Raw genomic sequence first — 27,750 nt, 5'->3', positions numbered from 1 at the left:
TGCTTTATTGTTGGAAAGGATGAGGGGCAAAGATACTGGGAAAAACTTTGAAAGTAGCGACAAGATATAGCAAGCATCTTTTGAAGCAAAAGAAAGGGCCATGTACTTGGCCTGAAACGTTGACCGCGCACAACAAGTTTGTCGCTTGGATGCCCAAGAAACCAACACCACCCATGCCATTGAAATAAATCCATGCACAGACCTGGAGCCTTCTCCTCCCCAATTGGTGTCCACAGAGGTTGTGACACAATCCAAAACCTTGCCTCCAGCAATGATAGGAAGTGAGGCAGCCACACTGAACCATATATAGCAAACAGGATGATCCAATGCCCACCAGTGTGAATTGTTGGGGGCCATGGAGCAACGGTGGGTTGCTACTTTACTCTATGATAACCAGGGCTGTAGAGTAAAGTAGGACCTCTGCTCATCATTTTTGCAGTTATTGTTAATGCTAGCACGGATAAATGTGTCACAGTTATTGTAACCAGCATCATTTGTATGGCTGTTACTAGTAAAATAATGGGTTATTGAGCAAAGTAACACATTACTGAGCAAAGTAACATGTTATTGAGCAAACTAACACGTTGTTAAGAAATGAGAGGCCATATTAGCTGTAAAATGGCCCTATATTGCTTAATATATTGCTCAAAATCTGCTGCTCTGCGCACAGATATTGTAGCGGTGTTGAAAAGACAAAAACCCCTGCGTTGCAAAATTGATATTGCACCATATTATATCATGGCTACCGGGCAGGTTAGCGTAGAGGGACCAAAAATTGTTACTTTAACAATAACCGTAAATTAGCGACCCACTGTTCCATGGAGAAATGAGACAAGAAATTGACTGCAAACGTGATGTTGGTTCAGGAGCCTTGAGAAAGATAAAGTAAACAGCCAATAACAAAAAGATACGCCTTGTCCATTTCCTTGGAAGGGTTAGACAGAAGGTTGGAAGAGGCAATAGGTGTTCTTGTCTTGATGTTTGAAGGCAGTAGAGAAGTGATTTTATTGACAAGAAGCAGTTGATCAAGGCGGAAACCACCAGGCACCTCGCGTACCCAGATGCCTAAAATGCTGGATAATTGTTGATCCCATTTGAGATCAAGAACACCATCCAGTCAAGTCTTGAGATGATCCAAAAGAGCTTTGGAGCTGGCCTTGAGGATGCCATTGTCAATGTGTACCCAGAGGAAAGCCATATTGTTGCCATACCCGCAGGGCACCAGCGCAGGATGGCCTCCAGGCCTGGGTTATCACCCGGCCCAGCCCTAGCCCAGATGTACATATTCTTGAAGAAGGCAGATAGCGGTCATTTCTACCCATTAACCATCCTTTATTCTCACACTGGGCTGATACATACATAGCTCCAGCGCGGGTCATCTGTATCCAGATTCTGGCCTTAAATTGTATTGAGACCACGGGAAGAAATGAGTCGCGGCGCGCTTGAGGCTTACATAGGGATTCAAAGTTGGCCATGCACAACTTATGGTCTTGCAAGCGGGTCTGGGCACATGCCAAATTCCCGCTTGGCCAAGCGCCACCGGGGCTTTAATATGTGCCCAGGGGGCTTGATTGGGTAGGTTGGGCGGGCGCCGCATCTTGGCACATGTCCAAGGCCCGTTTGGCCAATATCAAGCGCTGGGCCAATAGGATCACCAACCATCAACTATTGACTCAACTTCCACTGCACTTCGATCCAGTTCTGGCCTCATTGTACAAACTTCAAGGTGGGCTGTTTCTTTTTTTAAATGACTTTTGATTTCTCTATTTTTTCTTGTTGACCACTCTCTACATGCTGTACTGCTTTCTAGATGTCAGGATCAAACATCATGGATTCAACCGACTTGGAAATTCAAGCTGAAAAGGAAGAGGCCCGTGAACTTGCTAAAAAGCTCCAAGATCTGAATCAAAAAACTTTCCAGAAAGAAATGCTCCAGAAAGCTAAAGGTAATCTCAACAAAAAACAAACTTACAAGAACGATTGTCTGACGCACAAGGAGCGCAAACGTAACGCCATCATCAAGCCTGAAGTCCGAGAGCTCATCCGCAAAAATGTTGTCGGAAAAGGAATGAAGATTTGTGATGCCATAAATACTTTTGATGTCTCCCGACGCCAAATCCAGCGCATCAAGGCCGAAGACCCCAATCTTGTCAAGACACACAAGAAGTGTCCGGGGAAATTTACCAATGAGATGGCAACAGAGCTTCTTCTTCAACTCAAGGAAAAGGTGACCACCACATTAGCCGAGATGGCAAAATTTGTTAAGGACCGCTTTAATGTGAAAGTTTCAACACAGGCGGTTAGTAACCTGATCCACAACATGGACATATTGTGGAAGCAGGTTACCAATATCCCTGCTTTGTGGAACAAGCCCCAATTGATTGAACAGCGGGCAAACTTTGTCCATTGCCATGGCTTAGATCTTGGTTGCAAGATTGTTTTTGTCGATGAATCTGGATTTGATCTCCATTCAGGTTGAGCATTTGGATACTCTCCTTCTGGTCAGTCTCTTTTCCTATTTTTCATTTCAGTTGTTGTTTTCACATTTATTTTTGAGCTTATTTTGATTTGTTTTTTTGGGGGGCTTGATCAAGGTCAACCTGCTGTCTTGAGCCTTGTGCCCAAGGCCAAGCAGGTGACCTTGATAGGGGCCCTGTTGGACGAGGGCTTTGTTTACCACAAACTGCTCAACGCTGACAATACAAAGGCAAAAGGGGTCGGTGCCAATGATTTTTGTTTGTTCCTCAGTAGCCTTTGTGCTCGGTTGCTGCAGGAATCAATAATCATCATGGACAACGCACCAATCCACCAAGGCAACCGCTTTGAGGAGGTCAAAGAATCACTGACCACCTCAAAATCAATCAAAATCGAGTTTCTCCCTCCATACTCGCCATTCCTTAACCCAATCGAGTACAGTTTCCACTTGATCAAAAACTACGTCCAATCCAAGGAGCCGCCTAATCAAGTGGCATTGGTTTCAGAAATCAAAAAAGCAATCAAGGAATCAATCACCCCAGAGAAATCACAGAATTTCATTTCTCACTGTCAGCGCCTGTACCGCCCCTGTTCTGAGTTCCAAGTAATCACTGGGCCAATCTTGACTTCCCCAGCTCATTAGTAATTTTTAAATTTACTTATTCTTATTACTCAATAGTCAAAAGTTCAAAAACAAAATAAAAACATGTAAATAACAAAAAAATAATGTTGTAAAGAGTGTGCACAATATTTAGCAATCAATAAAATAGCCTGAATTTTTGCAAGAGAAACCTGGTTGTTTTGCACTGATTGTTGTCTGTTGACCATCCCATCCAGCCACCAATAAGATCAACCTCAACTCGCAACAACAGCACTGCTGGGGAGAGGAAAGAGTGCTTGTCATGAGCAAGCAACAAGCTCAGCGTGTCCAGCTTTGCTAGCTTTGACTCGCTCATCCTGCGCCAATTCGCGCGACTGTCCGCAACCCAACCTCACTATCCACGCAGCCCAACACCCTGGCCTCATGGTCTGTCGGCTTCGACCCAAGGACCCGCAGTGGTGGATACTTGCCCAGCTGGAGTGCCAGCTGCCCTCTTGTCTTCCCAAAGGCCTCAGGTTTATGGAACCAAAGGCTTACTTTATTTTAGTCCCTCTTTGACAAATCTCACCTTTGGGTGCATCAAGTTTGGCGGGCGTGGCACCCTTGCTTGGCATTGGCCCAGCAAGGCTTTGTCCCGAACCCCACAAACTTTGTGATGTGCCAAGCGGGGGTTGGGAATGTGCCAGGCGGGCTTGACAATTGGCCAAGCGGGGTTTGGGATTGGCCATGTGCGCTTGGCCTTTTTTTGGCCCAACTTTGGCATGTGCCCAGACCCGCTTGCAAGACCATAAATGCACTTTTGCAAGTTGGTGTTCAAGGCTTTTACTGAACACCAAATTTCATAAAAAAACATTCAAGCAGGCTTAGGAGGTGTAGTACAGTGTGGCTTGAATGCATTTTTGCAACTCGGTGTTCAAGAATGACACCAGCTTGCAAAAGTGGAGGACTTCCTGTGCGATCTGGGACCCCACAGATGTTGGTTTAGACCTGAAAAGTCTAGATTTTGCAGGGAAATCTAGCTTTTTTGGGCTCTAGATCACTTCTGGGAGACCCGCAGATCTCGACGGGTGACTTTGAAACCCCCTTAACGGCCGGGACCCACGGCTGGAGAATCAGATTGCTCGGAGACGAAAATAGTCGTCAACATTTACATATCAACCATCACACTTCCAGGTTGGTCGAAGGATGAGACGTGCAACCTTCTCTTAAAACCTCGATGGCCGCGAACTATTGGCTGAGCTCGCATGCGTAAGTTTGATTCTTTTCTTTGTTTCACTCACTGCTTCGTGAACATACTGGTCTGAAATTTGACATCTGTCCTCAGGAACTGCCACATCCTCACTCGCCATGACCTACGCAACTCTCCCGGAAGGTCGATCGATCTCAAGTACGCTGGGGAGCGCGAAATTGCTTGTATAAACATCTGGAGTAGCAATGGTACGCTTAACTGGGACGACGAACCTAATGATCGTTGACTGATTTCCGTTCCGTTTCAATGCTTTTTATACCAGTCATACATAAGATAGGAAAGCGACTCAATTGCAGACAGATCGTCACCGCTACAGCAGTCACTTACTTTCGTCGATTTTACGTCAAGAATGCGATCGCAGAAACAGACCCGTTAGTAGTCCCCCAGTCACACCCCATTCGATAACCACCAGAGAGTGACTTTGTTTTAAACTAATTCTCACTAAAAAAGCTGTTTGGTAGCAGCTGCAGCGGTTTATGTGGCTACCAAGGTCGAGGAGGCGCCTTCTCACATCAAGAGCGTTCTGGAAGCTGCTAGAAGCGTGTTTTCCGGTCAGTTAGTCCTTATTCCCGCTCTTACCTACCAAAGAGGATTGTACTAATCCCACCCCTTCCTTTCTATTTTGTCATTTCTAACAGATTATCCAACCCTAGGCGCTTTTCCAAACGATGCAACTGTGTTGGCAGAAATGGAGTTTTATCTTATTGAAGACTTGGATTTTCATCTGATGGTTTGGCACCCTTATCGGTAATCTGCACTCCCATCTCAATAGCCAAAGCTGGAAAGGTTTGAATCTAAGCCTGACCACTAAGCACTTGTATTTATCATTGTTTTATCTCCCTGTAGTGATTTGGCACAATTTGCTGGGCGAGAGGATTCGGCTGTTCCCAAGGACGCCATGGAACGAATGAGCGAATGGACTCCTGCACCTAATTCACCTCTTTACCAAGAGTATCGTCAGGAATGTGATCGACAAGCTTCGATGCTTGATTTGAGTGATACGACGCTTCAAATGGCATGGTAAAACTTTCCAACCATCATGAAATCGTTGGGCTGCAGATTGACATGAGGTTCCCTTGACGAATAACTATGTCGTTTAGGTTTATCATTAACGATACTTATCGCACCGATTTAATTCTACTGTACCCGCCCTATATCATTGCTCTGGCTGCAATCTACATCACCGTTGTATTGCATCCTCATCCGTCACTTCAAGGAATGAAAGCCTTTCCGCAAACCAACAAAGCTACTCGACGGACCAGCGACGATACAGGCCCATCCAGAACACGACGTCAATCGCTCAATACACCGTCCCAGCTTTCGAATCAGGTTGATTCGGGGCGTGCCGAGGGAGCGACGCCTTCGGTAGGCAGCCCAACGAGCCCGACGAAGGTCGCCCCGTTGGACTTCTTTGCACGTTTCCCGATCTCCATGTCCCTCGTCCTTGAACTCGTCCAGGAAATTGTGGCCAGCTATGAGCTCTGGAACCGGCTCGAAAACCCAAACCTTCCGATCCATCGAGCCCCGGAAGACCCCGCAAAGATCCCCAAAGGCCTTGCCTCCACTCGACTTAATCGACCCATATACGACCCTAATTTATCCACCGTTGAATCATCTGCAATCACTGCCTCTAACTCCTCTGATCTTCCCCCCGGATCAAGCACCCCTACCAAAGCTGCCGGCGATAAAGCCGCTGATGAGCGCGTCGTCGACATTCTCCTTAGAATGCGGAAGGCAAGAGAACTTGAACGAGCTTGATTGTGCATGACTCTGCTGCTTTGTGACACATCTTCTCTCTGGCATGAGATCGCAAAGACCCCTTATTCTACCTCTCTTGACTTTTGCATGATTTATTTTGTTGTTTTGTTTTTCGTTGATATTTTTTGTCCTTGTATTTTATATGATACATGCTGCTTCCGTCTGACCCTAACAGATACCCTTATCTCCTTAGATTTATTTTTTGAAAGGACAACACTCACGAGCTTTAAACCCAATCTTGAGAGACAGACAAACGATATTGAGATGAATGCTTTACAAAGAAGTACTGAAAGGTGTCCCTCTCCGGGCGATTCTTATCAACTCTTTTTGCGGCCGATGGTCTTGTCTACATATGCTAGATTACACAAGCTGTTTGGTTTCGAAGAAACCTCGCCCGAGCTCTGGCGTGTAACTTCTATGGGCAAGCTCCAACTCATTAGAACAGGCCAGACGCAGATGAGTTTCTTCATCTTACAGTCTTTGTCATTCTGTAAAAACGTATCTATCTGGGAGACATGGAATAATCTTTTTACCGGCTCCAAACTCATCCCCAGCAAAATCACTGGGGAAACTATATGCGAAATAGATGCATCAAGTCCAGAGGTATCTATAGTTCTTATCGTCCTATGCGGATTGAAATTCAGAGTCAATGATGATACAAGTACGACACCTTTACTTTTTGCATACAAACATCGAGGTATATCAAAGAGGAAACCATCGAAATGAACCTTGCGCTTCGTGCGAATGCATGCTTTTTGTTTGCTTCGAGAGAGACTGTAGTTGAGCAGTATCCGGAAGGTTATGACTGTCTAATCTTGGTGCTCTCTTCATGAACGGCTTCCAGGAACGTCCTCATAGCCTCCGGATCGACACCGGGAGTGATCCCATGCCCCAGATTGGTGATATGGGGTAAGTGACCAAGAAAACCACCGGCTTCCTTTGTGAACATGAGCCTGACGTATTTCTTAATCGTTTCATGATTGGTGTGCAAGACTGCTGGATCTAGGTTTCCTTGCAGAGCGATCTTGGTTGATGCGGTACCCAAGGCTTCGATGGCATAAGCTGGTTGGACTTTCCAATCTAATGACATTGCCGAATAGCCTGATTCAGCTAGTTGTCGAAGTTGATGGGGGAGATTGGCTCCTTTGGCAAACACGACCATCGGGACTGGTGCTATGCTTCCTTGGGCTAAATTCTCTTTGACCAGAGTTGATACCATCCGGAGGTATGGTAAACTGAAATGCGTGAAGTCATAATCGCTAAGTTCGCCAGCCCATGAGTCAAATACCTGAACTATCTGGCAGCCGGCCTTGATTTGATTAATAAGATGAAGAGCGCAGACTCGTGCTAGTTTCTCTAGTAATCGGCTGGATAGCTGCGGTTGAATCTGTATCCAGCTTTTGGCAGTATCGAAACTGGTTGCCTTGCTGGCATTTAGACTTGATCCACTTCCACCACTCGTCATGTAGGCAAACAATGTCCAAGGCGCTCCAACGAAGCCGAACAGAGGAATTCGGTTTTCGAGTGCCGCGGTCGTCAGTTTGATCGCCTCGTAAACGTAATTCAATTTGAGCTTGAGCTCCTCCGGCGTGATCGTCTTGTTAATCATCTCCTCCATCTGCTCCGTCGAAGTGATCGGGCTCGGAAATATTGGGCCGGGATTCATGATTACCTCCATGTCTAGAGCTTGAGGAATGACCAGGATATCGGAAAAGATGATCGCTCCGTCTAGCAATCCTTCGTACCTCCTGATCGGCTGCATGGTCACTTCCATGGCTAGTTCAGGCGTCCGACATATATCGAAGAATCCATGAGATTCTCTCAGCTGCCCGTCCAAATCGAAACAAGAAAACACGACCGACAATCATAATTTGACATGGGATATTTGTTTTCAATTCGTTTTCCAAACATAGTGTTGAGAGAGAAATTAGTTTCCCGTTGCTGGATACTTTTGCTCAAGTCTTATGAAAGAATTACTTGCTTTACGAAATTCTGGTAGATACCGCCCAGCTTGTCTCATCACCCAGACCGGCGATCGCTCCGTTTTCTCTCCCCTTGAGGCCCGGAGTAACAGATCGTTTTTAGGTTGTACTTTGGACATTCTGCCAAGATCGTGCTCGTTTGATGGTGCGGTCAATCAGTCGGTCCGTCGAATTATGTGGGACTTTGTCAAGTTACTGCTAGGTGCTACGGGCGCCGGCTACACGGCCAAGCACGGCCCGTACCCGGGTCGGTGAAATCATCGGGGATGCTTACCCCGGGGAGTCCCGCAGATCGATGGAGCCAACACACTCCGGTCGACCTTTCCCATTCAGCGAGAACCACCAAGATCCGACAAAAGTATACAATTCAACCAACGACCCTACCAGCTCAGCTTGAATCAAATTTCGAGATGTCCGACATTGGCATCGCTTCCCAGGAAGACATGAAGAAGGCGCGGCTTCCACTGGGGTAATCCAATCAACTCTTGCCCATCCCGTCCCTTAGCTTACCGTGCTGAAGTTGTTGCTTGTTATGTTCTCGGTTTCAGTTACCGCGATTCTTGCGCAAAGTGAGTCGACTGGCGTCACCATTTTCAAACTTCTCAGACATTCTCGGGGCCATCAAGACTTACTCTGTCATCTGCGCATCGTTTTCGCTGCGGTCCGCTTTTTGAATCAGTTTCTTGATCACCCTGAATAAATGTAGACACAAGGGTAACTTCATGCCGTGGAAATGTGGAGATGAGCGGTTCGTCAAAACAGCTGTCAAGTTGACCTTATGCGCCCTACAAGGTGAAGCTGATTGAACCACATCCCTGTTTTTCTTTCCTGGTTTCTACTTCCTACACAGGCATGCATATGAACATTGTCAATATAAAGAGTAAGCCCCATATGCTAATAATTTCATATCAATCTCGATAAGATGTCTCTTGTTGCTCACTTTTACTGGCAATGGGTTTGCTTGCATATCCTCGATCTTTCACGATCTCTTCCGAATTCTCCCGATTCGTGGATGGACAATTGAAAATGAAAAAAAAGTTATACGAAACGAATGAAGCAGATGCAACAACAAGTTCAAGCCGCCAAAGATGAAGCGTCTTGAGTAAACTTACTAATCACCATCGAAATGAAAAAAAACATGCGTTGTCTCTCAAAATCTCCGGGACCCATTGCTCCGTTTTGTTTGTTTTTCGAGAAAGATCGAGTACGATGTTTGAACCCGGTCATTTCGGATCGACCCGGCGGATCTTAGGATCGGATCGAGCTCGGGTAGCCTAGCTCCGATCGGATTCCAGGACACATGGTATGGAGGAGCAGGGGCATACATCCTGGACGCAAAAATTTGAAGGAGCTCCGAATTGACTCCAGAGATCCTTCGAAGTTCCCGCCTGCAAGGCGGGGACACCACGGGCGCAATTCACCAATGGGACAAAGTTTTCCCACTGGTTTGCCTTTGGAGGGGCTGCCTGCAGCGGCTTCTGCTAAGTCTTGGCACGCATCTGACTTGGGGAAATGGTGGTCCATCCAGACCATTGGCTTAACGGTGGGACTGCGGTTTGCCATTGGTAGATTGGGGCATCCAGGTGTTCAAAAGGAAACACTCCCTTGTGACCCAGGGCAGTGTGAGCCTGTGTCTCTACAGTGACAGCAGGACACAAGGAAATGGGTGTGCACTATTTGGATTTCTTGGGATAAAGAAATTACAAATAGTAGAGAGAGAGAAAGAAAGAAAGAGAAGAAGATCTGAGAGAGGATATTCTGATTTTCAATGATAATCTGGTGGGTAGTAACTTCCACTGACAATGCTACCTCCTTAAGGGAGTGCTGCCAAGCTGTGCTAGACAGTGCAACAGCCTCTTCTCACCAAGGAAATGTGGAAGGACTCTGAATTAGACAAGTCTAATCAGCCACAATTTTTTAGACTTCTCTCTGGATAGTCAAGGTTCTTTAAAGGGAAACCTATGTGGTTTGTTTCTTACAAAAACTACAGAAAAAGAATGACAAATAGCAGAAGAATCCTTTGGTTATAAGCTCAAGATATATGAAGACCTGTGATCAAAGAAGAGCAAAAGAAAGCAGGGGGAGAGAGCAGTCAAAGAGATACAGAGGTGTACCTCTGAGATAATCAAGGTTCAGTGAAAGAATGATACTTACTGTCAATATCCTAGGTGCCTGTGCTGCTAGGTGTACTGGGAGTGTGTACCCTCTTTGGTGGTGATCCTGAGTTATCTGAAGTCAAAAACTCCCTAAGTCTTAAGGTTAAAAAGATATAAACACATTTATGAATAAAATGGAGATAAAAGGCAGTTTTAGGTTAAGTGTGTTGACTCTAAGGCTGACATTCCCTACCACCAAAGAATTTTGATCTCCATAAGAAATAAAACCAATTATTAGATAGAAATATTTTCTCTCCTGAGTCTCCTTAACAGGATGGATGCATCTTCACTTGAGAGGTTTAGCAGGAATTATCCCAAGTTTGGGGCTGATGTGTCTCTGCTTGGGTTTCATATTTAACTGCATATGTTCCAAAGTTGAAGTCAATCAGACTATCATAATTGGAAGTATTACCATGTTCCATGGCCAGGCTCATGTGATTGTTTCTATGATTCTCTTCTTCATCATTCAACTCAGATTGCTCTTTTTGATTGGAGTCTACTTCTTCCTCTTTGTTACTCTTGGAGTCATAATCAGAATTCATGCCTACATTATGAATTTTACTTCTCTTTCTGGGACATTCTATAGAAAAGTGACCTTTTTGTTTGCAAAAATTGCAAATGAGTTCATCCATTTCAGGAGCTGGGGTAGGGTTCTTCCTTGCAAAAGAGTCATTTTTATCAACTGCTGGAGTATTTTTCCAATGGTTTCTACTTGGATTGGTATAGTTGCTGGTTAGTAACTTACAGGTTTATTTCTTTTCATAAATCTGTCTGCAACTTCCTCAACAATTATCACCATGTCTTCAAAGCTCATCTCAGTGGCATCTTTCTTGTATCTGCTCTTAACAGCATGCTCAAGGTTGCAAGGACACTGTTTCAAGATCTTCTCACAAATGAGATAGTCCCTGAGTTCAGGCTGATTAGCTCTGAGTCTTTCTCTTTGGATTCCAAAACATTTGTGGACTTTTCTGCCATCATAATCAAAGTGGTCATTTTCAAACTCCTCTTGCATCTTCCATTTCCAGTTATCAGTGCCAAACTCATGTCTAATGGCATTTTTACACCAAGCCCAAGTTTTATTGCCATATTTATCTCTGAGTCCAAGATACCAGTTTCTTGCAGTATCAGTGTGAAGGAGGGTTAGTCTGCTGATTATTGTGTTATCCAGCATCACCAGGGGAGATCTGTTCTCACTCTTGAGGGAGTGCCATATGTGAACTTCTTTCACCACCCTTAAAATGGTGGCAATGTGTGCACATTGCCATGCTCAAAGATTTCTATAAAACTACTTGTAGATGCATCAAACAACACTGAAAAATGGGTTGAATATGTTTATTGTGTGTTCCTTGTGTGTTTCTTACATATTTCTTACATATTTCTTACATATTTCTTACATATTTCTTACATATTTCTTTTATTGCTTTTTATATCTTCCTCTTCTCCCACCAAGACATACAGTACCAATACTTGTCAATTGTAACATGAGAAACAAGATTAAAAAACTGCACAGTTTATGATAATGTCTCCAATTTTTGATATAATTTGATAATCAATTTCATGTGGGGATGTTTCCAATTTTCTCTCTCATGATATGACTCCTCTCCTGGTTCCTAATTGAAATATATCCAAGCACAGAACTAGCTGCCAATTTTTTCAGTTGGAGCTTTCCCTCTTCACAAAAGTGCTGGGGTATAATTTAAACCTCAGATTAACCATTTTAGTAGTTTCTGGCAAAAGTGGTCAAGAATATTAGGTTTGTTGTTAGATCTGCTCCCAATTTGAACCCAAATGCAACAATTTACACCAAAATTTACGAAGAAGTAATAAGTAGACACAATTGGTGACAGGAATTTATGTTAATTAATCAAGATCAAACAAGCATTATAGAAACGCAAAAAGAATTTCTCAGGAAATTCAGGTTCAATTCAGAAGCAGAGAAAAGCATTTGTCAATAGACCATATTTTCAGCAAAGTTAAAATTTCAGACAATAAATCGGCACAGGTGATCAAAATAACACATACAAGCCAGATTTGACTGTGCAGTTGATAATTATGTATTTTGTGGAGAAACAAGATTTAAAAAAAGGGTAGGCATTTTACACAGGATCAATTTTTTGGAGAGGAAGAGAAACAAGTCATTTGCCAGTAATGGAACGAGGGGGTTCAAATTTACTTGTTGGAAATTGGTTTTGAAGGCAAACCAGGAAGTCTGACGTAATTGCTTGGGCAAGTGGAACGATTTGGGCTCGGCGGAAATTGAAGAGGCAGTCGGGGGTGAGGAAAGAATCAATGAAAAGACTGTCAATATACGCGCCAAGCCTTTTCCAAACAGGCTCCAAAGCCTCGCGTTGAGGAACATTTCTTTTGTGGAGGAGTTCCACGGCGCTCAAGAAACCCAAAGTACATGCGCCAGAGGCGAACTGCCGGTTGTGAGGAGCCAAAATGAGACCACGAACGCCGGCAACAAGGTAAAGGCAGAAAGGAATATACTTATGTCGCGCGCAATGTTTGTCCAGCTCCTTCTTTTGCAGAACGACTTCTTGACTATCAGCAGAATTAGAGTCTGGTTCCACTTCGGCGGTCGCAGAACCTCGTATGATTGCGTAGGTGATGAAGATGTCCATTATCATGTCATGCAAGTGATACAACGGCTTAAGCGTCATGTCGTTTGGTGTCTTCCCGTCTTCTGCATTTGAGCTCGATCCAGAAGTCTTGCAGGCTGTGAGATAGTCGATAATGCGCAAATGGGAGCCAAGGTTGTCACTTTCCAAGTTACTCAATGACGGCGGTTTAACGGCGAATTCCTGGGCAGTCAACTGTATAGAGGAAGCAATGCAGTTGGACCATCGAGACAAGTGGAACTTTGATGGTTTCTGGATTTTGCAAAGTAACAGGACCAAGGGATATTCAATATGGCTGCTGGCCTTCAAATCTGCCAGTTTTGCCGACTTGAGCTTTGGAATATTGATCAAACCAGGCGCAAACCAAGGCTCATCGTTGGAGGGTAATAATATAGTGCCCACTGAATTCAAGAAAATGAATGATGAGCTGGGTGAACTTTGAAGCAAATAAAACAATATCTGGCCGAAATGTATAGCTTACAATACTTTTGAATGTCTTTCAGCCATACTTTATGGGAAGATTCCGACTGGACAAGGGCAAACTGCGGTAACTCGGGTGGCGGCGTCCTCTTGTGCATAGATTTGGATTGACAGTCGAGGAAGGAATGGATAGACTGGTGCGCTGCCGTGAACTTTTGACGGTTCAATTTGCCCTGGAAAGTCTGCAGGATGACATGGACCTCGCCCCTGACGGATACGTCTTTGATAAAACTGATCGGGCTGGGCTGGGGTGTAGATGGAGGGGCAGCTGCTTGATCTGAAGCAGCTGGGGGCTGAGGAGCCGAGCCTGTGGATGGGGCAGCTTGAACAAGAGTGATCATGGGGGCTGGTGGTGGTACAAGCAGGGGGGCATTGCTCGGATTCGCTGGCAGAGGTATTGGTGGTCCGAACGAAAGCAAGCCATCAGAAGGAATTGGGTTGACCTCTGGGCCAGTCGAGGGTGGTAAAGCTGTATTGGTGGCAGGGATTGGGCTGGTTAAGGTTTTCGTGGTCAGATTTGTGTCGACCCGGTCACTAGTTGAGTTGGCTGATGACTGAGTGCTAGCAAGCTCTAGCCCAGTCCGGGTCGATGCGGCGTCAGCCGAGGTGACCGCAGTTTTGGGAAGGGCACAGGTGGTATTCGGCGTGGTCTGAGATGCTTCTGGATTGGCTTACAAAAAGAAATCATTTAAAATTTGGACAACGAAGGAGTGAGGTGACAAAAACATACTGATTTGACCGGGGGACCAGGCATCGTGAAGATCTTTGGCAGGACCCAAAAGATGTGGCTTGTATTGGCCAACCAATGGGGAAGAACGGCTAGATTCGGGGGGAGGGGACTTCTGGGAATCTGTTTGATCGGACAGCAAATTGTTGTCCTCTAAGCGCTGACGTTTGGTGAGTGGGGGAAACCCTGAGGTTTGTTGGTTGTATTTATCAACATCCTCGTCGTCGCTCTCGTTGTTCAGATCTATCAAATCCTCAGGAGGTATAGGCTTCCCTTCGTTCACGTCTGGGAAATTTGTAGAGTAAGTTTTGTGGTATGCATGCAATGAGACTAAAAATAATTCACCTTGCGTTCTTTTTCGGCACTGCTCTTGAATCTCTCAAATTCCGGAAATGATTGTAGCTGGAGGAACGGGAATGGACTCTGAAAGTCCCAAAGCCTGCTCCAATATCTCCTCAAGTTTGGTGCAACTTGTCACAAACTCCTTCTTGCCCGCTTGTTGTCTCTCACTACAAAGGAGCGTAGGTTGCGAAAATGCCTTGTAATTGGTGTACGCTTCAAGTGAAGGGGCCGGTCCTCTGAGCGTTTCTAAAGCTACACAATCAGGAATCAGGAATGAGGTAAGGCTTAGGCGACTGACTCGCGAGACAAGAACAAAGTATGATATATACATACCACTGTTAAAATCCGCATTCTCTGCTTCTTGTGGGCCATCGGGAGCAGGCTCTTTTGGTGGGAGAGATTTGATTGGGTGGAGCGGGAAGTTGGTAGTGGAATCCATAAATATGAGTCTTGGGGGGAAAGATCAATTCAGTATTTAAGCAAGGAGACGCGTCAGAGCGGACAGGCGAAGGTGGGGGTGGTCAAGGCTGGGAAATTTTGAAGGAGAGGCGGAAAGATGTTGAGAAGGGACGAAAGCAAAAAACCTCAAATACCTGTCAGGAGGGTGACGATGGAGGGCCTAGCAAGCTTTGAAGGCAGATGTGGTGGAGCTCGATGATTGCACAGCTGAGGGCAGATGATGACAAGTCCTGCAAATCGTGCATGATCGTGACTGATCAAGTAGAAAGTTCAAAGGAAAACAAGCTTTGGGGCAATAAAAGTACAAGAGGCATTGAGTTGATGACCCAATCCTCAGCTCTCTAAGGAGATTATTTCGTCAGCCAAGAAAAGAAGTTGAGCTAAAAGGTGCGGATTGGCAACCTACATCAAAGCTAGAACGGAGATGAGACTTACATGTACACATACAGTTCCTGATTGTCAACCTTAGAGTCAACACAGCTGACCTAAAGTCTGCCTTTTTCTACTTTTTACATATGAATTACTTCATATCTTTTTCATCTTAAGAGATATCCTTGTTTTGACTTCATATTCTGTTTCCTCATGCAATTTTAACCCTAGTTACAACTTACCAATTCTCTGTAACTCTACTCCTTCCCTGAGTTCTTGAGTTGTGGCGCGCATGCGCAGTTGTGACGTGTCAGCGCTACCAGGCGCGCCAAACCACATGTACATATGTAATTACATAAGCAAACTGTGAAAATTTTCGAAGTCAGGATCCCCCTTGCCTGAGGAGGATCTACAGACTTCAGCAGACCAGAACCACACCTCCAGACAACCCAGGATCACCAGAACAAGGCCACTACACTCCCAGTATCACCAACAGGAATATTGACAGTTAGTACCCTTTTCATTGAACCTTGATTATCTCAGAGGAGTTCCTCTCTGTCTCTTTGACTGCTTTCTCTCCTCTCTTGTTTGTTTCTCTCCTCTTTGATCACAGGTACATATACCTCTAGACATCTACTCTCAAGGATCAAATCACTTCATATCCTTCTTTTTCTGTGGTTTTTTGTCAGTAACAAACCACATAGGTTTCCCTTTAAAGAACCTTGACTATCCACAGAGAAGTCTAAAAAATTGTGGCTGATTAGACTTGTCTAATTCAGATACCTTCCACGTTTCCATTGTGAGAAGAGGCTGTTGCAATCTCTGGCACAGCTTGGCAGCACTCCCTTAAGGAGTAGCATTGCTAGTGGATGTTAGTTCCCACCTACAGGTCAACAGAACCTTGAATATCATCTCTCAGATCATCTATTTCTCTCTCTCTCTTTTTCTCTTACTGTTTGTTATTTCTTTATCCCAAGAAATCCAAGCAGTGCCCACCCATTTTTCTTGTGTCCTGCTGTCACATAAGAGACACAGGCTCACACTGATCCTAGAAAAGCGATCAAAGGCAATGAGCTGATTGGACATCAGTAAAAGGGACGGTCCAGCCAGAAAGGTCGGGGAGTGATGGCAAGGAGCCCGTTGATGGCCGAACCTAGCTGCAGAATGGCGCAAAATGATTGCGAGTGGGTCAAAGTGGGGGGAGGAGTGTCGGCGATCACTTGCAAGGAGGTTGAGTACGTACATAGTAGCAGCTATATGCTGTCACATGCCTACATACATAATCGATTATCGTTTATGATCCACGTGAGCTTTCTCGGAAATGAACATGTATGTATTTACAGTAGGCGCAAGGTGATTGCGTACGATGGGGTGCATGCCACGTGCAGGCGTTCTAGATTGTGTAAATTTGGTTGGATGCATACATTGATATACTGATGTAATGCATGTGTGTAAGGTTACACCGCATGTTGATCAAATGTGAATTCAAAACCCTCCAATCATCCGGTTTGTGTCAGGCAAGAGGTGGTCTCCTCCATGTGTGATATACCGCCCAAATGGTGACCTGAAAGATTTATCAGCAGGTTCAACTTGGATGATCGTCCAAGTTGAACCTGCTATCAACTGGACCAATCAACCAGGTCAATCAGGCAATCTAATTGGGCAGTCATCGAGTCCAAGCAAGCAGATAGATTTTGCAATTCTGCCTTGACCTAAGATGCTGTGTGGGATGATCATCTGAGCTGCGGATGGGCCCACAAGCCCAATTGGGAAGCACTTACTCAACCGGTGGTCTTTGATAGAAGGACAGCCCAATCAACAAGCGCGTACGTACTGAGAAAGTATGAATTTTGTAGGTTACTGTATCTGATGACTTATTGCAATGTTGTAGCGCTTCTTGTTTTGGACAATCGTCCAAAGTCGTTGCAGTTGGACAGGTGTCATTTGCCTGGGGTTTGTCAGTTATTGCGACAACAGGTGGAATGTTTGGCTACACAATCAGTGGCTGGCTGCTCCATTTGATTCGGCTATTTTTTGAGCCTGGTGCTTTTTGCAAAAGAAACCGCTGATGCTTCACCACGGAAATGTGCATGTTATTGATATAACTGGTGAGCTCCTCGGGCCAACTCAGAAAAAAAAAGTTTCTGGTTTTTGCATGGATAGTTCAATTTTACAAACAATCCGAGAGTTGTGGCCACCCTACGTAATGTCACAGTCCATGGATTTTCAATGGTGTTTTTCTCGTAAAATAACAGAGATTGACAGTGGCAAGACCATTGTTGTTTTAATGTGTGTACATCAGAAGGCCGCGGCTGGCCACCGGAAAAGAAATGAGCAGGCAAAGAATGGCGGAAAATTAGGAAGGTGGAGCGCATTGCTGGAATAAAACTTACATAAAAGCAGGGCTTTCTACATAGAATGACGGTCGTGGGCCACCATGTGGTCATCGGAAGTAAGGTGGCCTTTGTGGAAGCCTTTCAGGAAATGTGTCATGGTTGAACGGAAGCATTTCTGGATCAAGCAGGACCACAGAGTCTCAAAGTCAACACTTTCCTCGCTTGGTCAGGGTAGCTGTATCCATAAACATTTCCGATTGAGTGATCACGTCTCAACACCACCGCGGTCCTCAACTTTGCACTGGCTACATTCTCTTCCAGCCGTATTTAGTTTGACCTTCCCAGCCGGTTACTTTAAACCCCTCCAATTCTCATCATGGATGTAGACGACAATATTTTCTTCACCTCTGCGGGCGACGACAATCCTGTGGAGAGACCCGCGGGAGGTAAGGGATTATTTCTCTAGAGATACCAGTCCGTACTGAAAGAACTGACACCGGCTACTTTGATATTATCTTTATAGAGGTCCCCTTGGAAACCCTAGCTGAAGGCAGCAACCGTCGCCGAAGGACCACCAAGAGCCGCACTCAGGACCGACAAACCAATCAGAATTTGTCCAGGATCATTACGCAGGCAGCTGACAAGAAGCCTCATCATCGGGAAAAAGTTCTGCGTAGTCTTCAAACTTTCACTCGGGCCATGATGGGGCTACCATCAAATTCTATACCTCAAGAGCTGCCGTATTCTGTAAATGTGGAGGAGCTCGCATCTTGGGACACCTGGAGAGAGCGCCGGAAGGAGGCTTTTAGTAAGCGATTGGAAGAAGTAACAAAGAATCACCCGAAGGCGAATGAACAGGAAATCAAACACATCCGCAAGACTGAGATTGATCGGCTTAAAACCCGCCTTGTACCGGTTACTTTCCGACCTTCGCCCTTCGCCGCAACCTCGGCCGTCTCCATACATGTGAAGAGGGAGATGGAAGCTGATCTAGCCAAGCACGGATTTCCCCGTTTCACCTTTGACTGGAACACACGATGTGCGCAAGATTGCTTATGGAACACAGTGACGGTTGACATTACAGTGCGGCACTGGCTGCCGTGGGCGAAACACATCAATGTTGATGTTCTCAAATCTGCGATCCCGGGAATCAAAACACGATTTTTCGAATGGGTCGGCAATCAAGGGTTGGCTTGGGTGAAGGCGCAGGTAACCCCAGCTGCCGTGGTTGCACAGAGGAAACGGGCCCAGTATCTTTGATCTACAAAGAGAAAGGTCAGATAGAGCCATTCCATTTTTCCACATCAGCCGATTGGAACAACTTAACTAAGTGCCAGATTTATGTCTTACACATATCAGATTGCCAACCTCCGCGCCAACACTTTTCTGGCCCTCTACCCCGCAAAGAAGATTCTGGGACATTTACTTCGTGATCCAGACGCAGTCTCTGACTTTGAAGAAGAGGATGTAAACTCCTTGCCCCAACGAATCACAGCACACTGGCGAAGCGCTGAAATGGACAACATCATTTGCTGTATTGACCACGCCGCATTGCAGCGCGCCAAAACCCCTCAGAAGAAGATGTCTGTGAAAGGCCTGTTGGACCGCAAAGCCACCCGAGTGCCTACCTCTCAAGAAAGGATCGAGCAAAATTTCCCCAACCTCTTCCCCCTCAACGCGTATGGGCCAGCCTATCTACAAGAAGTTGGCGAATTCCAGGCAGAACATCTCGCAAGCGAACAAATGGAACTCGACAAGCTGGCAAGCGAGATGATGCAAAAATCATTTGGTGGATCAAATTGTCCCTCCCCGGTCCATGGAAGCGGTCATTCGAACGCACACAAACAGGCGGCACTGGTGGCCAGCAACCACACAGGGTTGACAGGTCAAGAAGTCCAAATGTCTGGATGATGGTATGTAACCAGTCACTTAAGCTGCAATTTTACGCAAGATACTGAGAAATTTTGGAATGTGGGCTGGGTTCGGAATCATCTGACGGGCAGGGATTGATTGGTTTGTGCTAGAGGAGTCTAAAATTTTCCCTTGTCAGCTTGTCAAAATACCGAATTGCGTTCAGGATGTCATCAACCTTCACAACAGCTTAGGAGATGGGGAAGAGTATCAGGTATAGGATGAATACATGTATCTTTGTTAAACTGTAGGCCAATCAAAGGAGAAGAGACTAGATAATGTTGTTGATCACGGTAAAAACATTCTCTGGTATAGATGTACATATGTATCTAGTTTCAGAAGCGGCTCAGGTATTTGATTTGTTTGTATACGCGTGTCAGTCAAGAGGAGGGAGGAACCTGAGGTTTAGGGTTTGTAAATAGGTATTCCAGGAACAACTTCTCTCAATCAAATCCCATTGTTGGTGAGGGGGATTTCACCTCTCTGAACGGCCAAACAATATACTATGTTGAATTCCTTGTTGACGGGGATTCCTGCTTGGGAAGAATAGTCAGAAGTGTGTCCCGGGTGTTTTTGCGGGATAATGACTAACCTCTGCCAAGCTTGGCCCGGCGAGCTACCCAGAGATAGTAAAGGTCAGGGAATTTCTCACTCAACCCCATGGATAGGGCCTCCTGTCTTGCACCATTGTAGTAAATGTTAATGTGCCTCAGGACATGATCGTTGTCCAGGGCCTTTTGGAGGGGGGTCCTGAGGTCGTTGTCTGGCTCAAACTTGCTATTTACCAAGGATTTCATGGAATCAATTACGCCGTACAACCATTCCTTCTGGGATTGAGTCAGGTGCTTGGCCCAAGAACTATCCAAATCTCTTTTTTTGGAAGACTCCGGGTGGGAACACATAGAGAAGCTTTCTTGGATATCAGTTGGGAAATTGTGCTGGAGGCGTGAATGGGGGAAGGCACAAGAGATATCCATTAAGGCTGGGGGAGCTCTTATTTATTTTCAAAAGCCTGCTGGCTGGCAGGTGGCAGTCTGAAGACCAAACGCCGCACCGGATCTACTGAAACATGTGGAGATGCTCTTCAGAGTAGAGGTTGGGCTAGGCCGGACACATCTTATCATGCAGTGAGATTTGCCAAAAGGTAAATCTCTATCCAAAGTCTTAGGGGAGGACCGGAGGGGGTGTCAGATATATTGAAATTACAACATTGCTGTAGTTTGAGAACCACACTGGGGAAGATGTAGAAATGGAACAAAACGGGGTAGGATTACGAGGGGGCGGAAATCTTCTGATAGGTATCAATTCTGGAGATCGGTTGTACAGAGGCAATGCGTCAGAGGGGGAGTGGGGCGGAGCAGCTGAGAGAAAGAAACTGGGGTTTGAGAGTAGGAAGTGTTTGACAAGGGTTGTACGGTGTGGAATGACCTGTCTGCAACACATACAGCAAGGGGCAGCCTAATAGGGACTTGAACAATCGTCCAAGTGGGAAGGATTGGAAACTTGGACGATCGTCCAACTGCTCAGGGTTTGGAAACTAGGACAACCGTCCAACTGGTGAGGGTTGGAGACTTGGAAGATCGTCCAAGTCCACAGACCCAAGGTTAGCGTGCCAAGCTCCGCGATACATGCAGAGATAGAGCCATTTGATCTTGTCAATCCCTGGTCACACCCTGTGGTGAAAACTTTGGCATCAGCTGACGCAGGTGACAATGAGAAGGATAGGACGGTGTTATGCCAGGGGTTCACTCACCCAATGATGAACTAAAGCCACTGATATGGTTTCAGTGTTGATTCCAAAGACACCCGAAGGATTCGACAAAACTGCCACATGTCCAACAACGTTCTTGGTGTGTAACACGAGTGTTTGAGGCGAGTTTGATCTGACAAGCAGTTGGTAGTGGAGGGTAGAAACTTCCCGGTACGGATTGATATGCGCGTCCTTCTCATCAAGTTGAGCAAAGACGGCCACGTGTACAAATGTGTTGTTGGGAAACTGCTCAGACGTGAAGATCTTTTGGATACTTCCAAATAAGTCCTTTCCTCCTAACCTAAAGTGAACATACGAGTTTCCTTTATGGCCCTTTTCAATAGTGTAATTCTTATCTTGTACATCCTTAAAGCTTGGCTTCAAAACCACTATAGGTTTTAAAATGGTGCCATTGTTCGAAGGACTTCCTGATGCTTCAGGAACCCATTTGGCGGATGAGTATGGAGGGAATTCGTTGAGGTGATCGAGCCAGCTGGCATATATTTTGCCTGGGAGCGCGGTTGGAGCAATTGTCGTCCTGGAATCCCGCCCGTCCCCATCAACGCCCCTATCAGTGAGCTCACTCAAGCGTTTCAAAGTACTCCGCTGAATCCATCGCTGGAACAACGTCTTGCTCAACACCCCTGCAGCCGGTGCACAGTATGTTAATATATGTAGCCAAACAAAACCAGAACCAAGTGAAAGAGCTAACCCGGATGATTATTGGTTTTGGTTTTGCCAAGGAGTCCGTTCAAGCACTCTTGTGCCCATGCGGCGAAGGCAGCTGGTGGGCCAAAGCGCTCAATTACTTCGGGGAAATGTTGTAGGATATGTATATTGGGTTTCGAGTTGACTTTTGGCCAGTTTGCAAGAGTGTGCCTCCTGTATTCCCGAATTGCCTTGCAAATTGAGCTTAAATTGACGGCAGTGATCATACGATGGCTCAGCAAATGTGTTATGTGAACTATTTTTACCAAGTTTTCAGCTAAGACTTTTTGATCATCGTTTGCATCACACAAGTTCCATAGAGGCAACAAAACTAGGGGGTAAAATACGGTGTACAAGATTCCCCATTCGGCTGCCTTCAGGGAGCCTGCACTTGCGGCACCTAATTTGAGAGGCAGATGGTCGACCCATGATGGTAAGCAGGCCTGCTCAATTGCTCGCCGAACACACTCGAGTTCTTTGGTTAGCAGATGCGGCATCTGATCATCCAGCTCCCGGTCCGGCGTGCTTTCCTCCTTGTCGTGAGTGTCCGCTTCGCTCACCAAGCTTTCCCCATGAGATCGTCGTGATGCTTGGCTACCTTCCTTGTCCTTGCGCGGATTTATGGTTGCTTGGCTTGAGACACTTGCTTGTTGGTTGTTCACGCGCGCTCGGAGGAGGTGCTGATGTACTGTGGCACCAGAAGCTTGTGATCCTCGAGACGAATTGGCATGTGGTGTTGTTGCTGGAAGTTTATCAGCACTTGTTGAGGCCAAGGCTAGAATATTTTCTGTTGTCAATCGGCGCTTTGCAGGATGGTTGTCATCTTCGGCAGGATGTTTTTTGCTTTGAGTTCTCATTTGAAGTAACACCTCAAACACAGGGCCTTGTTTGGTTGGCTGCATTTTCCGCAACTTCTTCAGATCGGCCTCATGTTTCTTCCCTGCAGCCGCCAGCCCAAAGTAGGATAGAGAATGATCTTTCAGTACGCCAAGCATCAACGCATGCATAACATCAATACTTGAGTATTCCAGGGGCCTCCAATATGGTAATTCGTTCAACGGACTATAGCGGACACCTTTTTCTTTGACTATGGCGTTCCGGCGCGTACTGTCAGGGCTATCAAGCCATTTCCTAGCCCATTCGATGTGATCTTCATGCTCCCGCGGGGGAAATTGTGATGGATCAAAATTGTTGATCTGTGGGCGAGTGAGCTTACACAAAGAACAGAACAGAGTAGCTGAATGAGACGCAAATCCGGCCACCTTCCGCAGTGCTGGGAGATCAGCTATCAATGGGAGCATAATTGCGCGGATGGTTCGTCCACTGGGAAAGCGTGATGTTTCTTCGAATACAACGCCATTAGCAAATTCCAAGAACTCCGTCACAAGCGGTTGAAGGACATTGTATATGTGATCTGCTGAGGGCTGGCCCGGAGTGATCCCAAAAAGGAAAATATTCTGCTCTAGATAGCGTTCACCCGGAGGCAAGTTAAGACAAACTAAAGTTATAGCACCAGCCTCCAAACACTTCCCACCTATCTTATTCCCATGGGGATTGAACCAGTCGACGTAGAGGCTGAATACGAGGTTCCCGGAAGTGCTGGTGTACGGTTCAGAAGCAGTGCTGGGGAACTTGAAAGTTTTCCATACGGTCCCGTCCCAGATATCCCTCATGACACCATCTTGACGCGCATACTGCAAAGGCGCTTCGAGGAAGTCCTCAAAGTCCTGACAAAGAAGCTTCCTTTTCAACCAGTCCTTCAGCCTCTGGTAACAGAAACCTTTAATTGGTCGCCACGCAGGTTTCCCAGAGGCTACAAATTCCTTGAACACTGGCTCTTCACACAAGCGAGGGCCCTTTTCATTCGACTTTGAGAGGCTCCTGGCGGATGTGAAGAATTTGGCCGTACAGCGAGTAGTCAACGTGGTGTGAAGTTTTTGTTTCGCCCAACTTTCAGAATCCGGAATTGCTTCGTAGAGCGTCCAACATTTTGGGCAAGTGGCGTGTTCTTGAAAACTACAGTCTAAGCCAAGACGACGCGTTACTGTAACTATTGATGCGGGTATGTTTTTCAAGATGATAGACGTGTGGAACTGAAACCGGTTCCCCAAGCGAGATAGCTTCACCTTCTCATCAGCCAGGAATCTTTCGCAAGCTTCTTCACTCATGTAGTCCTCGAAGTGGAACCGAGCGGCTTGAAGCAAAACATGCAGAGCATGTTGATCAATGAATCGGAACTCCGCCTCTCGTTCGTTATCTTGGGCGGCCAACGGATTTCCCCCACCGCTTCGACCAGCAGCGCCTGATTGTAATGGGATGTGAGATATAGCAGCCTCATTACTGCTTGATCCTACAGTTTGGTTGTTCTGGGCAGAGGCATGGTGTACTGGTAATTGGGATCCAGTCGGAGCCATTGCGGATGGCATTGGAAGGGGCCGATCTTGTGGAGTAGGATGGTGATTCCCGGGAGAGCTGGATCCGAGTAGGATGTCCAATTGAGCCAACCTTTGGTGCTTTCGGTAAGTCACGTCTGACAAAGGGACCCCCATGCGTTCAATCCCATTTGCGTCCCAATAAATGCTCCGTGCACACCCAAATTTCTCGCAGCTGCAAACCCTCATTGTCTGAGATCACATTAATTCTTATTTCCCATGTTATTTGAAGGCGCAAAAGGTCATAGAGGTACTCACTGATGGTGGTAAACTTTTTGTTGTGTTGCGTGTCCTTCAACCAATAATTGATTTGCGCGGGAGGGGTGTGTGCCTGATTTGCTGGGTAACATGGGCTCTTCTAATTTACGTTGGGGGTTTGAGTGCATTCTAGGAACTTCGGCTGGGCTACCCTACATATGCATCGCCCTATTTTGGTACAAACCTGAGTGTCGGCCGCGGAAATCACCCAATATGGCTGGTTGACACACTTGAAGACCCTTCAGTTCACGCAGATCAACAGGTCATGGTTCACTGATCATTGACCATGAGGATATCATTTGCCCCTCTGTTTGTGGTGAGCAGTTATCAGCGCATCCAAAGTGCGAATTGCTCCCATTTTTCTTTTTGGACGATTGTCCAACCCGTAAATTAGTGGTACGGCTTGTCTTGACATAAGTAGTATTACAGGTCGCAGAGTTTAAGTGTCATAACTTGGGTGACTCCGTAAGAATGGGCTAATCCACCAAATTGCAAGCTGTATCGACTTGGACGATTGTCCAAATTGTTTGCGGCCTTTCGTAACATGTGCTTCCTACGCAATCTGGCCTTCCGCAAAATCTGGGACAAGCTGCCACAAAACTTGGGTTTCAGAATCTCATTCCAGCATGGACAATCGTCCAAATGGCTAACAGCTTCGTCGACACAATAGGTCTGTCAACTCCACCAATGACATATGGGTTAATTTGGAGGGTGCTACTCAATGAAAGGATATTCTTACGTCAAAAAATTAACCTAGTGTCATAGACTCCCATTGTCTTGGCCCTTTTCCATCAGGGATCGGGGTTTTTATCTACCGACAACACATTTTTCTCATCTTTGCCCCTCATTCTTTCCGCCACCTCACCTTTCCCCCAATCCAACCTTCAATCATGAAGACCCATCACACCAGCCTCAAGAATGGCCTAATGCCTGCCACTATCACTCACCTTCATTCACAACTGGTTGCAAGCTGCATTCCATCCGCAAATTCCGCATTTTCTCGGTCCCTCCATGACTTCACCCGGGTTCTCCTTGGCGCGGAAGCTTTGAAGAGCGACCTTCCTCCTTCTCCTCCCGAATCCCAAATTTCCACTTTCAAGACGCGTTCTGACGAGGCATACACTAGCGATACAACTTTTGCCCGGTTCCATTTGTACCTCACTGAGCAAAATATTGCAGACCTCGAGGTCGGAGGGAGAATCAAATGTATTCCTATCATTTGTCGCCAATTTTTTGTTGAAGACCTTGCCGAGGTAAATATTCATCATGTTAGTTTTGCATGGGACGAATCCCCAGGTTCGCCTTACAACGAGTGGTTTGCAACAATGATCTGGAAGCATTGGTCGTTTGCGAAAAATAATGGCCTTTTGTATAAATACGCCATATCACCCACCAACAATACAATCCCTAATGGTCAAAAGGTCTTATTCCGTTGGATTCATGGGCGCCAGGCTGATCTCCGACAATCATCTCGCAACCCTGCCTGGCGAGAGCTGAAGTCGGCCCAAGAAAAACGAAGCAAAAGGAGTAAACAGGTCCGTCTTCTGGTTGCTTACAGTAGATGCACTTCCTCTGACATTCCTCTGACTTAAAACATCCATTTGGCTTTCAATAAATTTGTAATACACATCTCAAGCTCAGTGATCGACGTGTCAATACTTGCGTGGCCTTGTCTCTCCCCGCGAATTTAACCCGCATCTTCATGGATCCCGCTTGCACCTCTGACACCGAAGAAGACAGCGCCGGGGACCTCTATCGAATGCACTTACCGTGGCGCTCCCAAAAACTCACGGAATTTGCACACAAATTAGACTTAGCCACGGTGGAGCGTTTGCGCAAGGAAAAAGGTCCTTGGATTGTGCATAGGGCTAAATTGCTTGAATTACGTCGTCAAAATCCCATCAGCACATCCAAAGTTTCGCCCGTCCCAATTGGTTTGCCCCGGTGCTGCTATGATCCCGCTTTCCTCCATTCCAGACCCAAAGTCGCCCAGGATATCTTGAATTGTAGTCAGGAAGACCCACTCGAATTCCCTTCCATCTGATTGTTCTCCTGACGTTGAAGATGAATCAATTCCATCATCATCCGTACCACCTCCTTGATGTTATTGCCCGGTTGATCTAATGTCAAACTGTACATTCACTGTCATTAGTGTGAGTTCTTATTAGATATATGTAAATAGAAATGACCTACTGCGCCAGTTCCTTTTTCCGCTTCTGTATCTATAAATTGGAACATGTGGATCTTCATTAGCTTATGTGACTACAATTAAATCCGATAGCACATACCTCCATCATGTTGACTTCAATGCTTCCCTCAATGAAGTAACAAATAATCTGGGTGGTGCAGACTTGCCCCAGCCGATACGCCCAATCTGTTGCTTGGCTTTCAACACTTGGATTCCAACAAGGTTCCTTGTGTAGTTTACCGTCAGTCTGAGGCCAAATATTTGATTTTTATTCGCGCCAACTCACCATCAAGTACACCTTTTGTGTACAGGTCAGGACCGGTCAATCCCCACTCCACCTGCTCCAATTGTCGCCAGAAGTACTCGAACGTCTGGCTGCTGCCTCATTCTTGCCAAAGATTTTTCGCGCTGCTGCAGTGAGCAGGTTCCATCTAGTTTTTCGTACTCTATGCCGTTCTTGACGAGAGCAAAACCCACCCTGTGTGAAAACCTCATCAACGAATTAGTCACTCCTGGTGCAACTTCCTAAAAAATCATAGCACATACATCCCCAGGAAGTTTGTCCACTGAGAAAAAACCACCGCCTTCGCAATTCGTCCACCTTGCTCCGACTTTAAGTGTGCTTTCAGATCTTCTATAAGATGTACAATCTTCGGACTATCGTGCCATGAAGTTTCCTGCTTTGGTAGATCATATTGGCTCGCATCTACCAATCCTGGATGATCACAATACAATTGGAGCATTGTTAGTTGCTGAAAAAATTCCGCCGAATCCCAGCTTTCGCTGCCTCTGTCTACCCCAAACGGGTCGGCAAAATCGTGATATCGACGGCGGTAATCTTTGTCCCAAGGTTCTTGTAGTGGTAGGCCTACTTGTTCCTCTATTTTAGGCGGCAATTGGAGCACATCTGTTTTCAGCCTCCTTAACGAAACAGTGGCAAGAAGCTGT

The 27,750-nt window shown here is 46.0% G+C and overlaps 3 protein-coding genes across 3 annotated transcripts; 2 read left to right on the top strand and 1 right to left on the bottom strand.

The window, feature by feature from the left end:
• Window positions 1-4,292: 4,292 nt before the first annotated feature.
• Window positions 4,293-6,083, top strand: PtA15_7A309 (uncharacterized protein; the record flags this gene model as incomplete). The annotated part of the gene is made up of 7 exons (XM_053170903.1): window positions 4,293-4,324; window positions 4,401-4,513; window positions 4,588-4,696; window positions 4,776-4,876; window positions 4,964-5,072; window positions 5,172-5,345; window positions 5,426-6,083. 7 exons carry the CDS (start codon window positions 4,293-4,295, stop codon window positions 6,081-6,083), a joined length of 1,296 nt encoding a protein of 431 aa, XP_053022138.1.
• A 799-nt stretch (window positions 6,084-6,882) lies between these two features.
• Window positions 6,883-7,857, bottom strand: PtA15_7A308 (uncharacterized protein; the record flags this gene model as incomplete). The annotated part of the gene is made up of 1 exon (XM_053170902.1): window positions 6,883-7,857. One exon carries the CDS (start codon window positions 7,855-7,857, stop codon window positions 6,883-6,885), a length of 975 nt encoding a protein of 324 aa, XP_053022137.1.
• A 382-nt stretch (window positions 7,858-8,239) lies between these two features.
• On the top strand, window positions 8,240-9,167 carry PtA15_7A307 (uncharacterized protein; the record flags this gene model as incomplete). Its single annotated transcript, XM_053170901.1, has 6 exons — window positions 8,240-8,312; window positions 8,399-8,534; window positions 8,614-8,634; window positions 8,745-8,813; window positions 8,916-8,945; window positions 9,104-9,167. 6 exons carry the CDS (start codon window positions 8,240-8,242, stop codon window positions 9,165-9,167), a joined length of 393 nt encoding a protein of 130 aa, XP_053022136.1.
• Window positions 9,168-27,750: the final 18,583 nt, after the last annotated feature.

Source organism: Puccinia triticina, chromosome 7A (assembly GCF_026914185.1).
Source record: "Puccinia triticina chromosome 7A, complete sequence".
Taxonomy (NCBI): domain Eukaryota; kingdom Fungi; phylum Basidiomycota; class Pucciniomycetes; order Pucciniales; family Pucciniaceae; genus Puccinia; species Puccinia triticina.
Note: the sequence above shows the minus strand (reverse complement) of the source record. Positions and strands in the feature narration are given on the sequence as shown.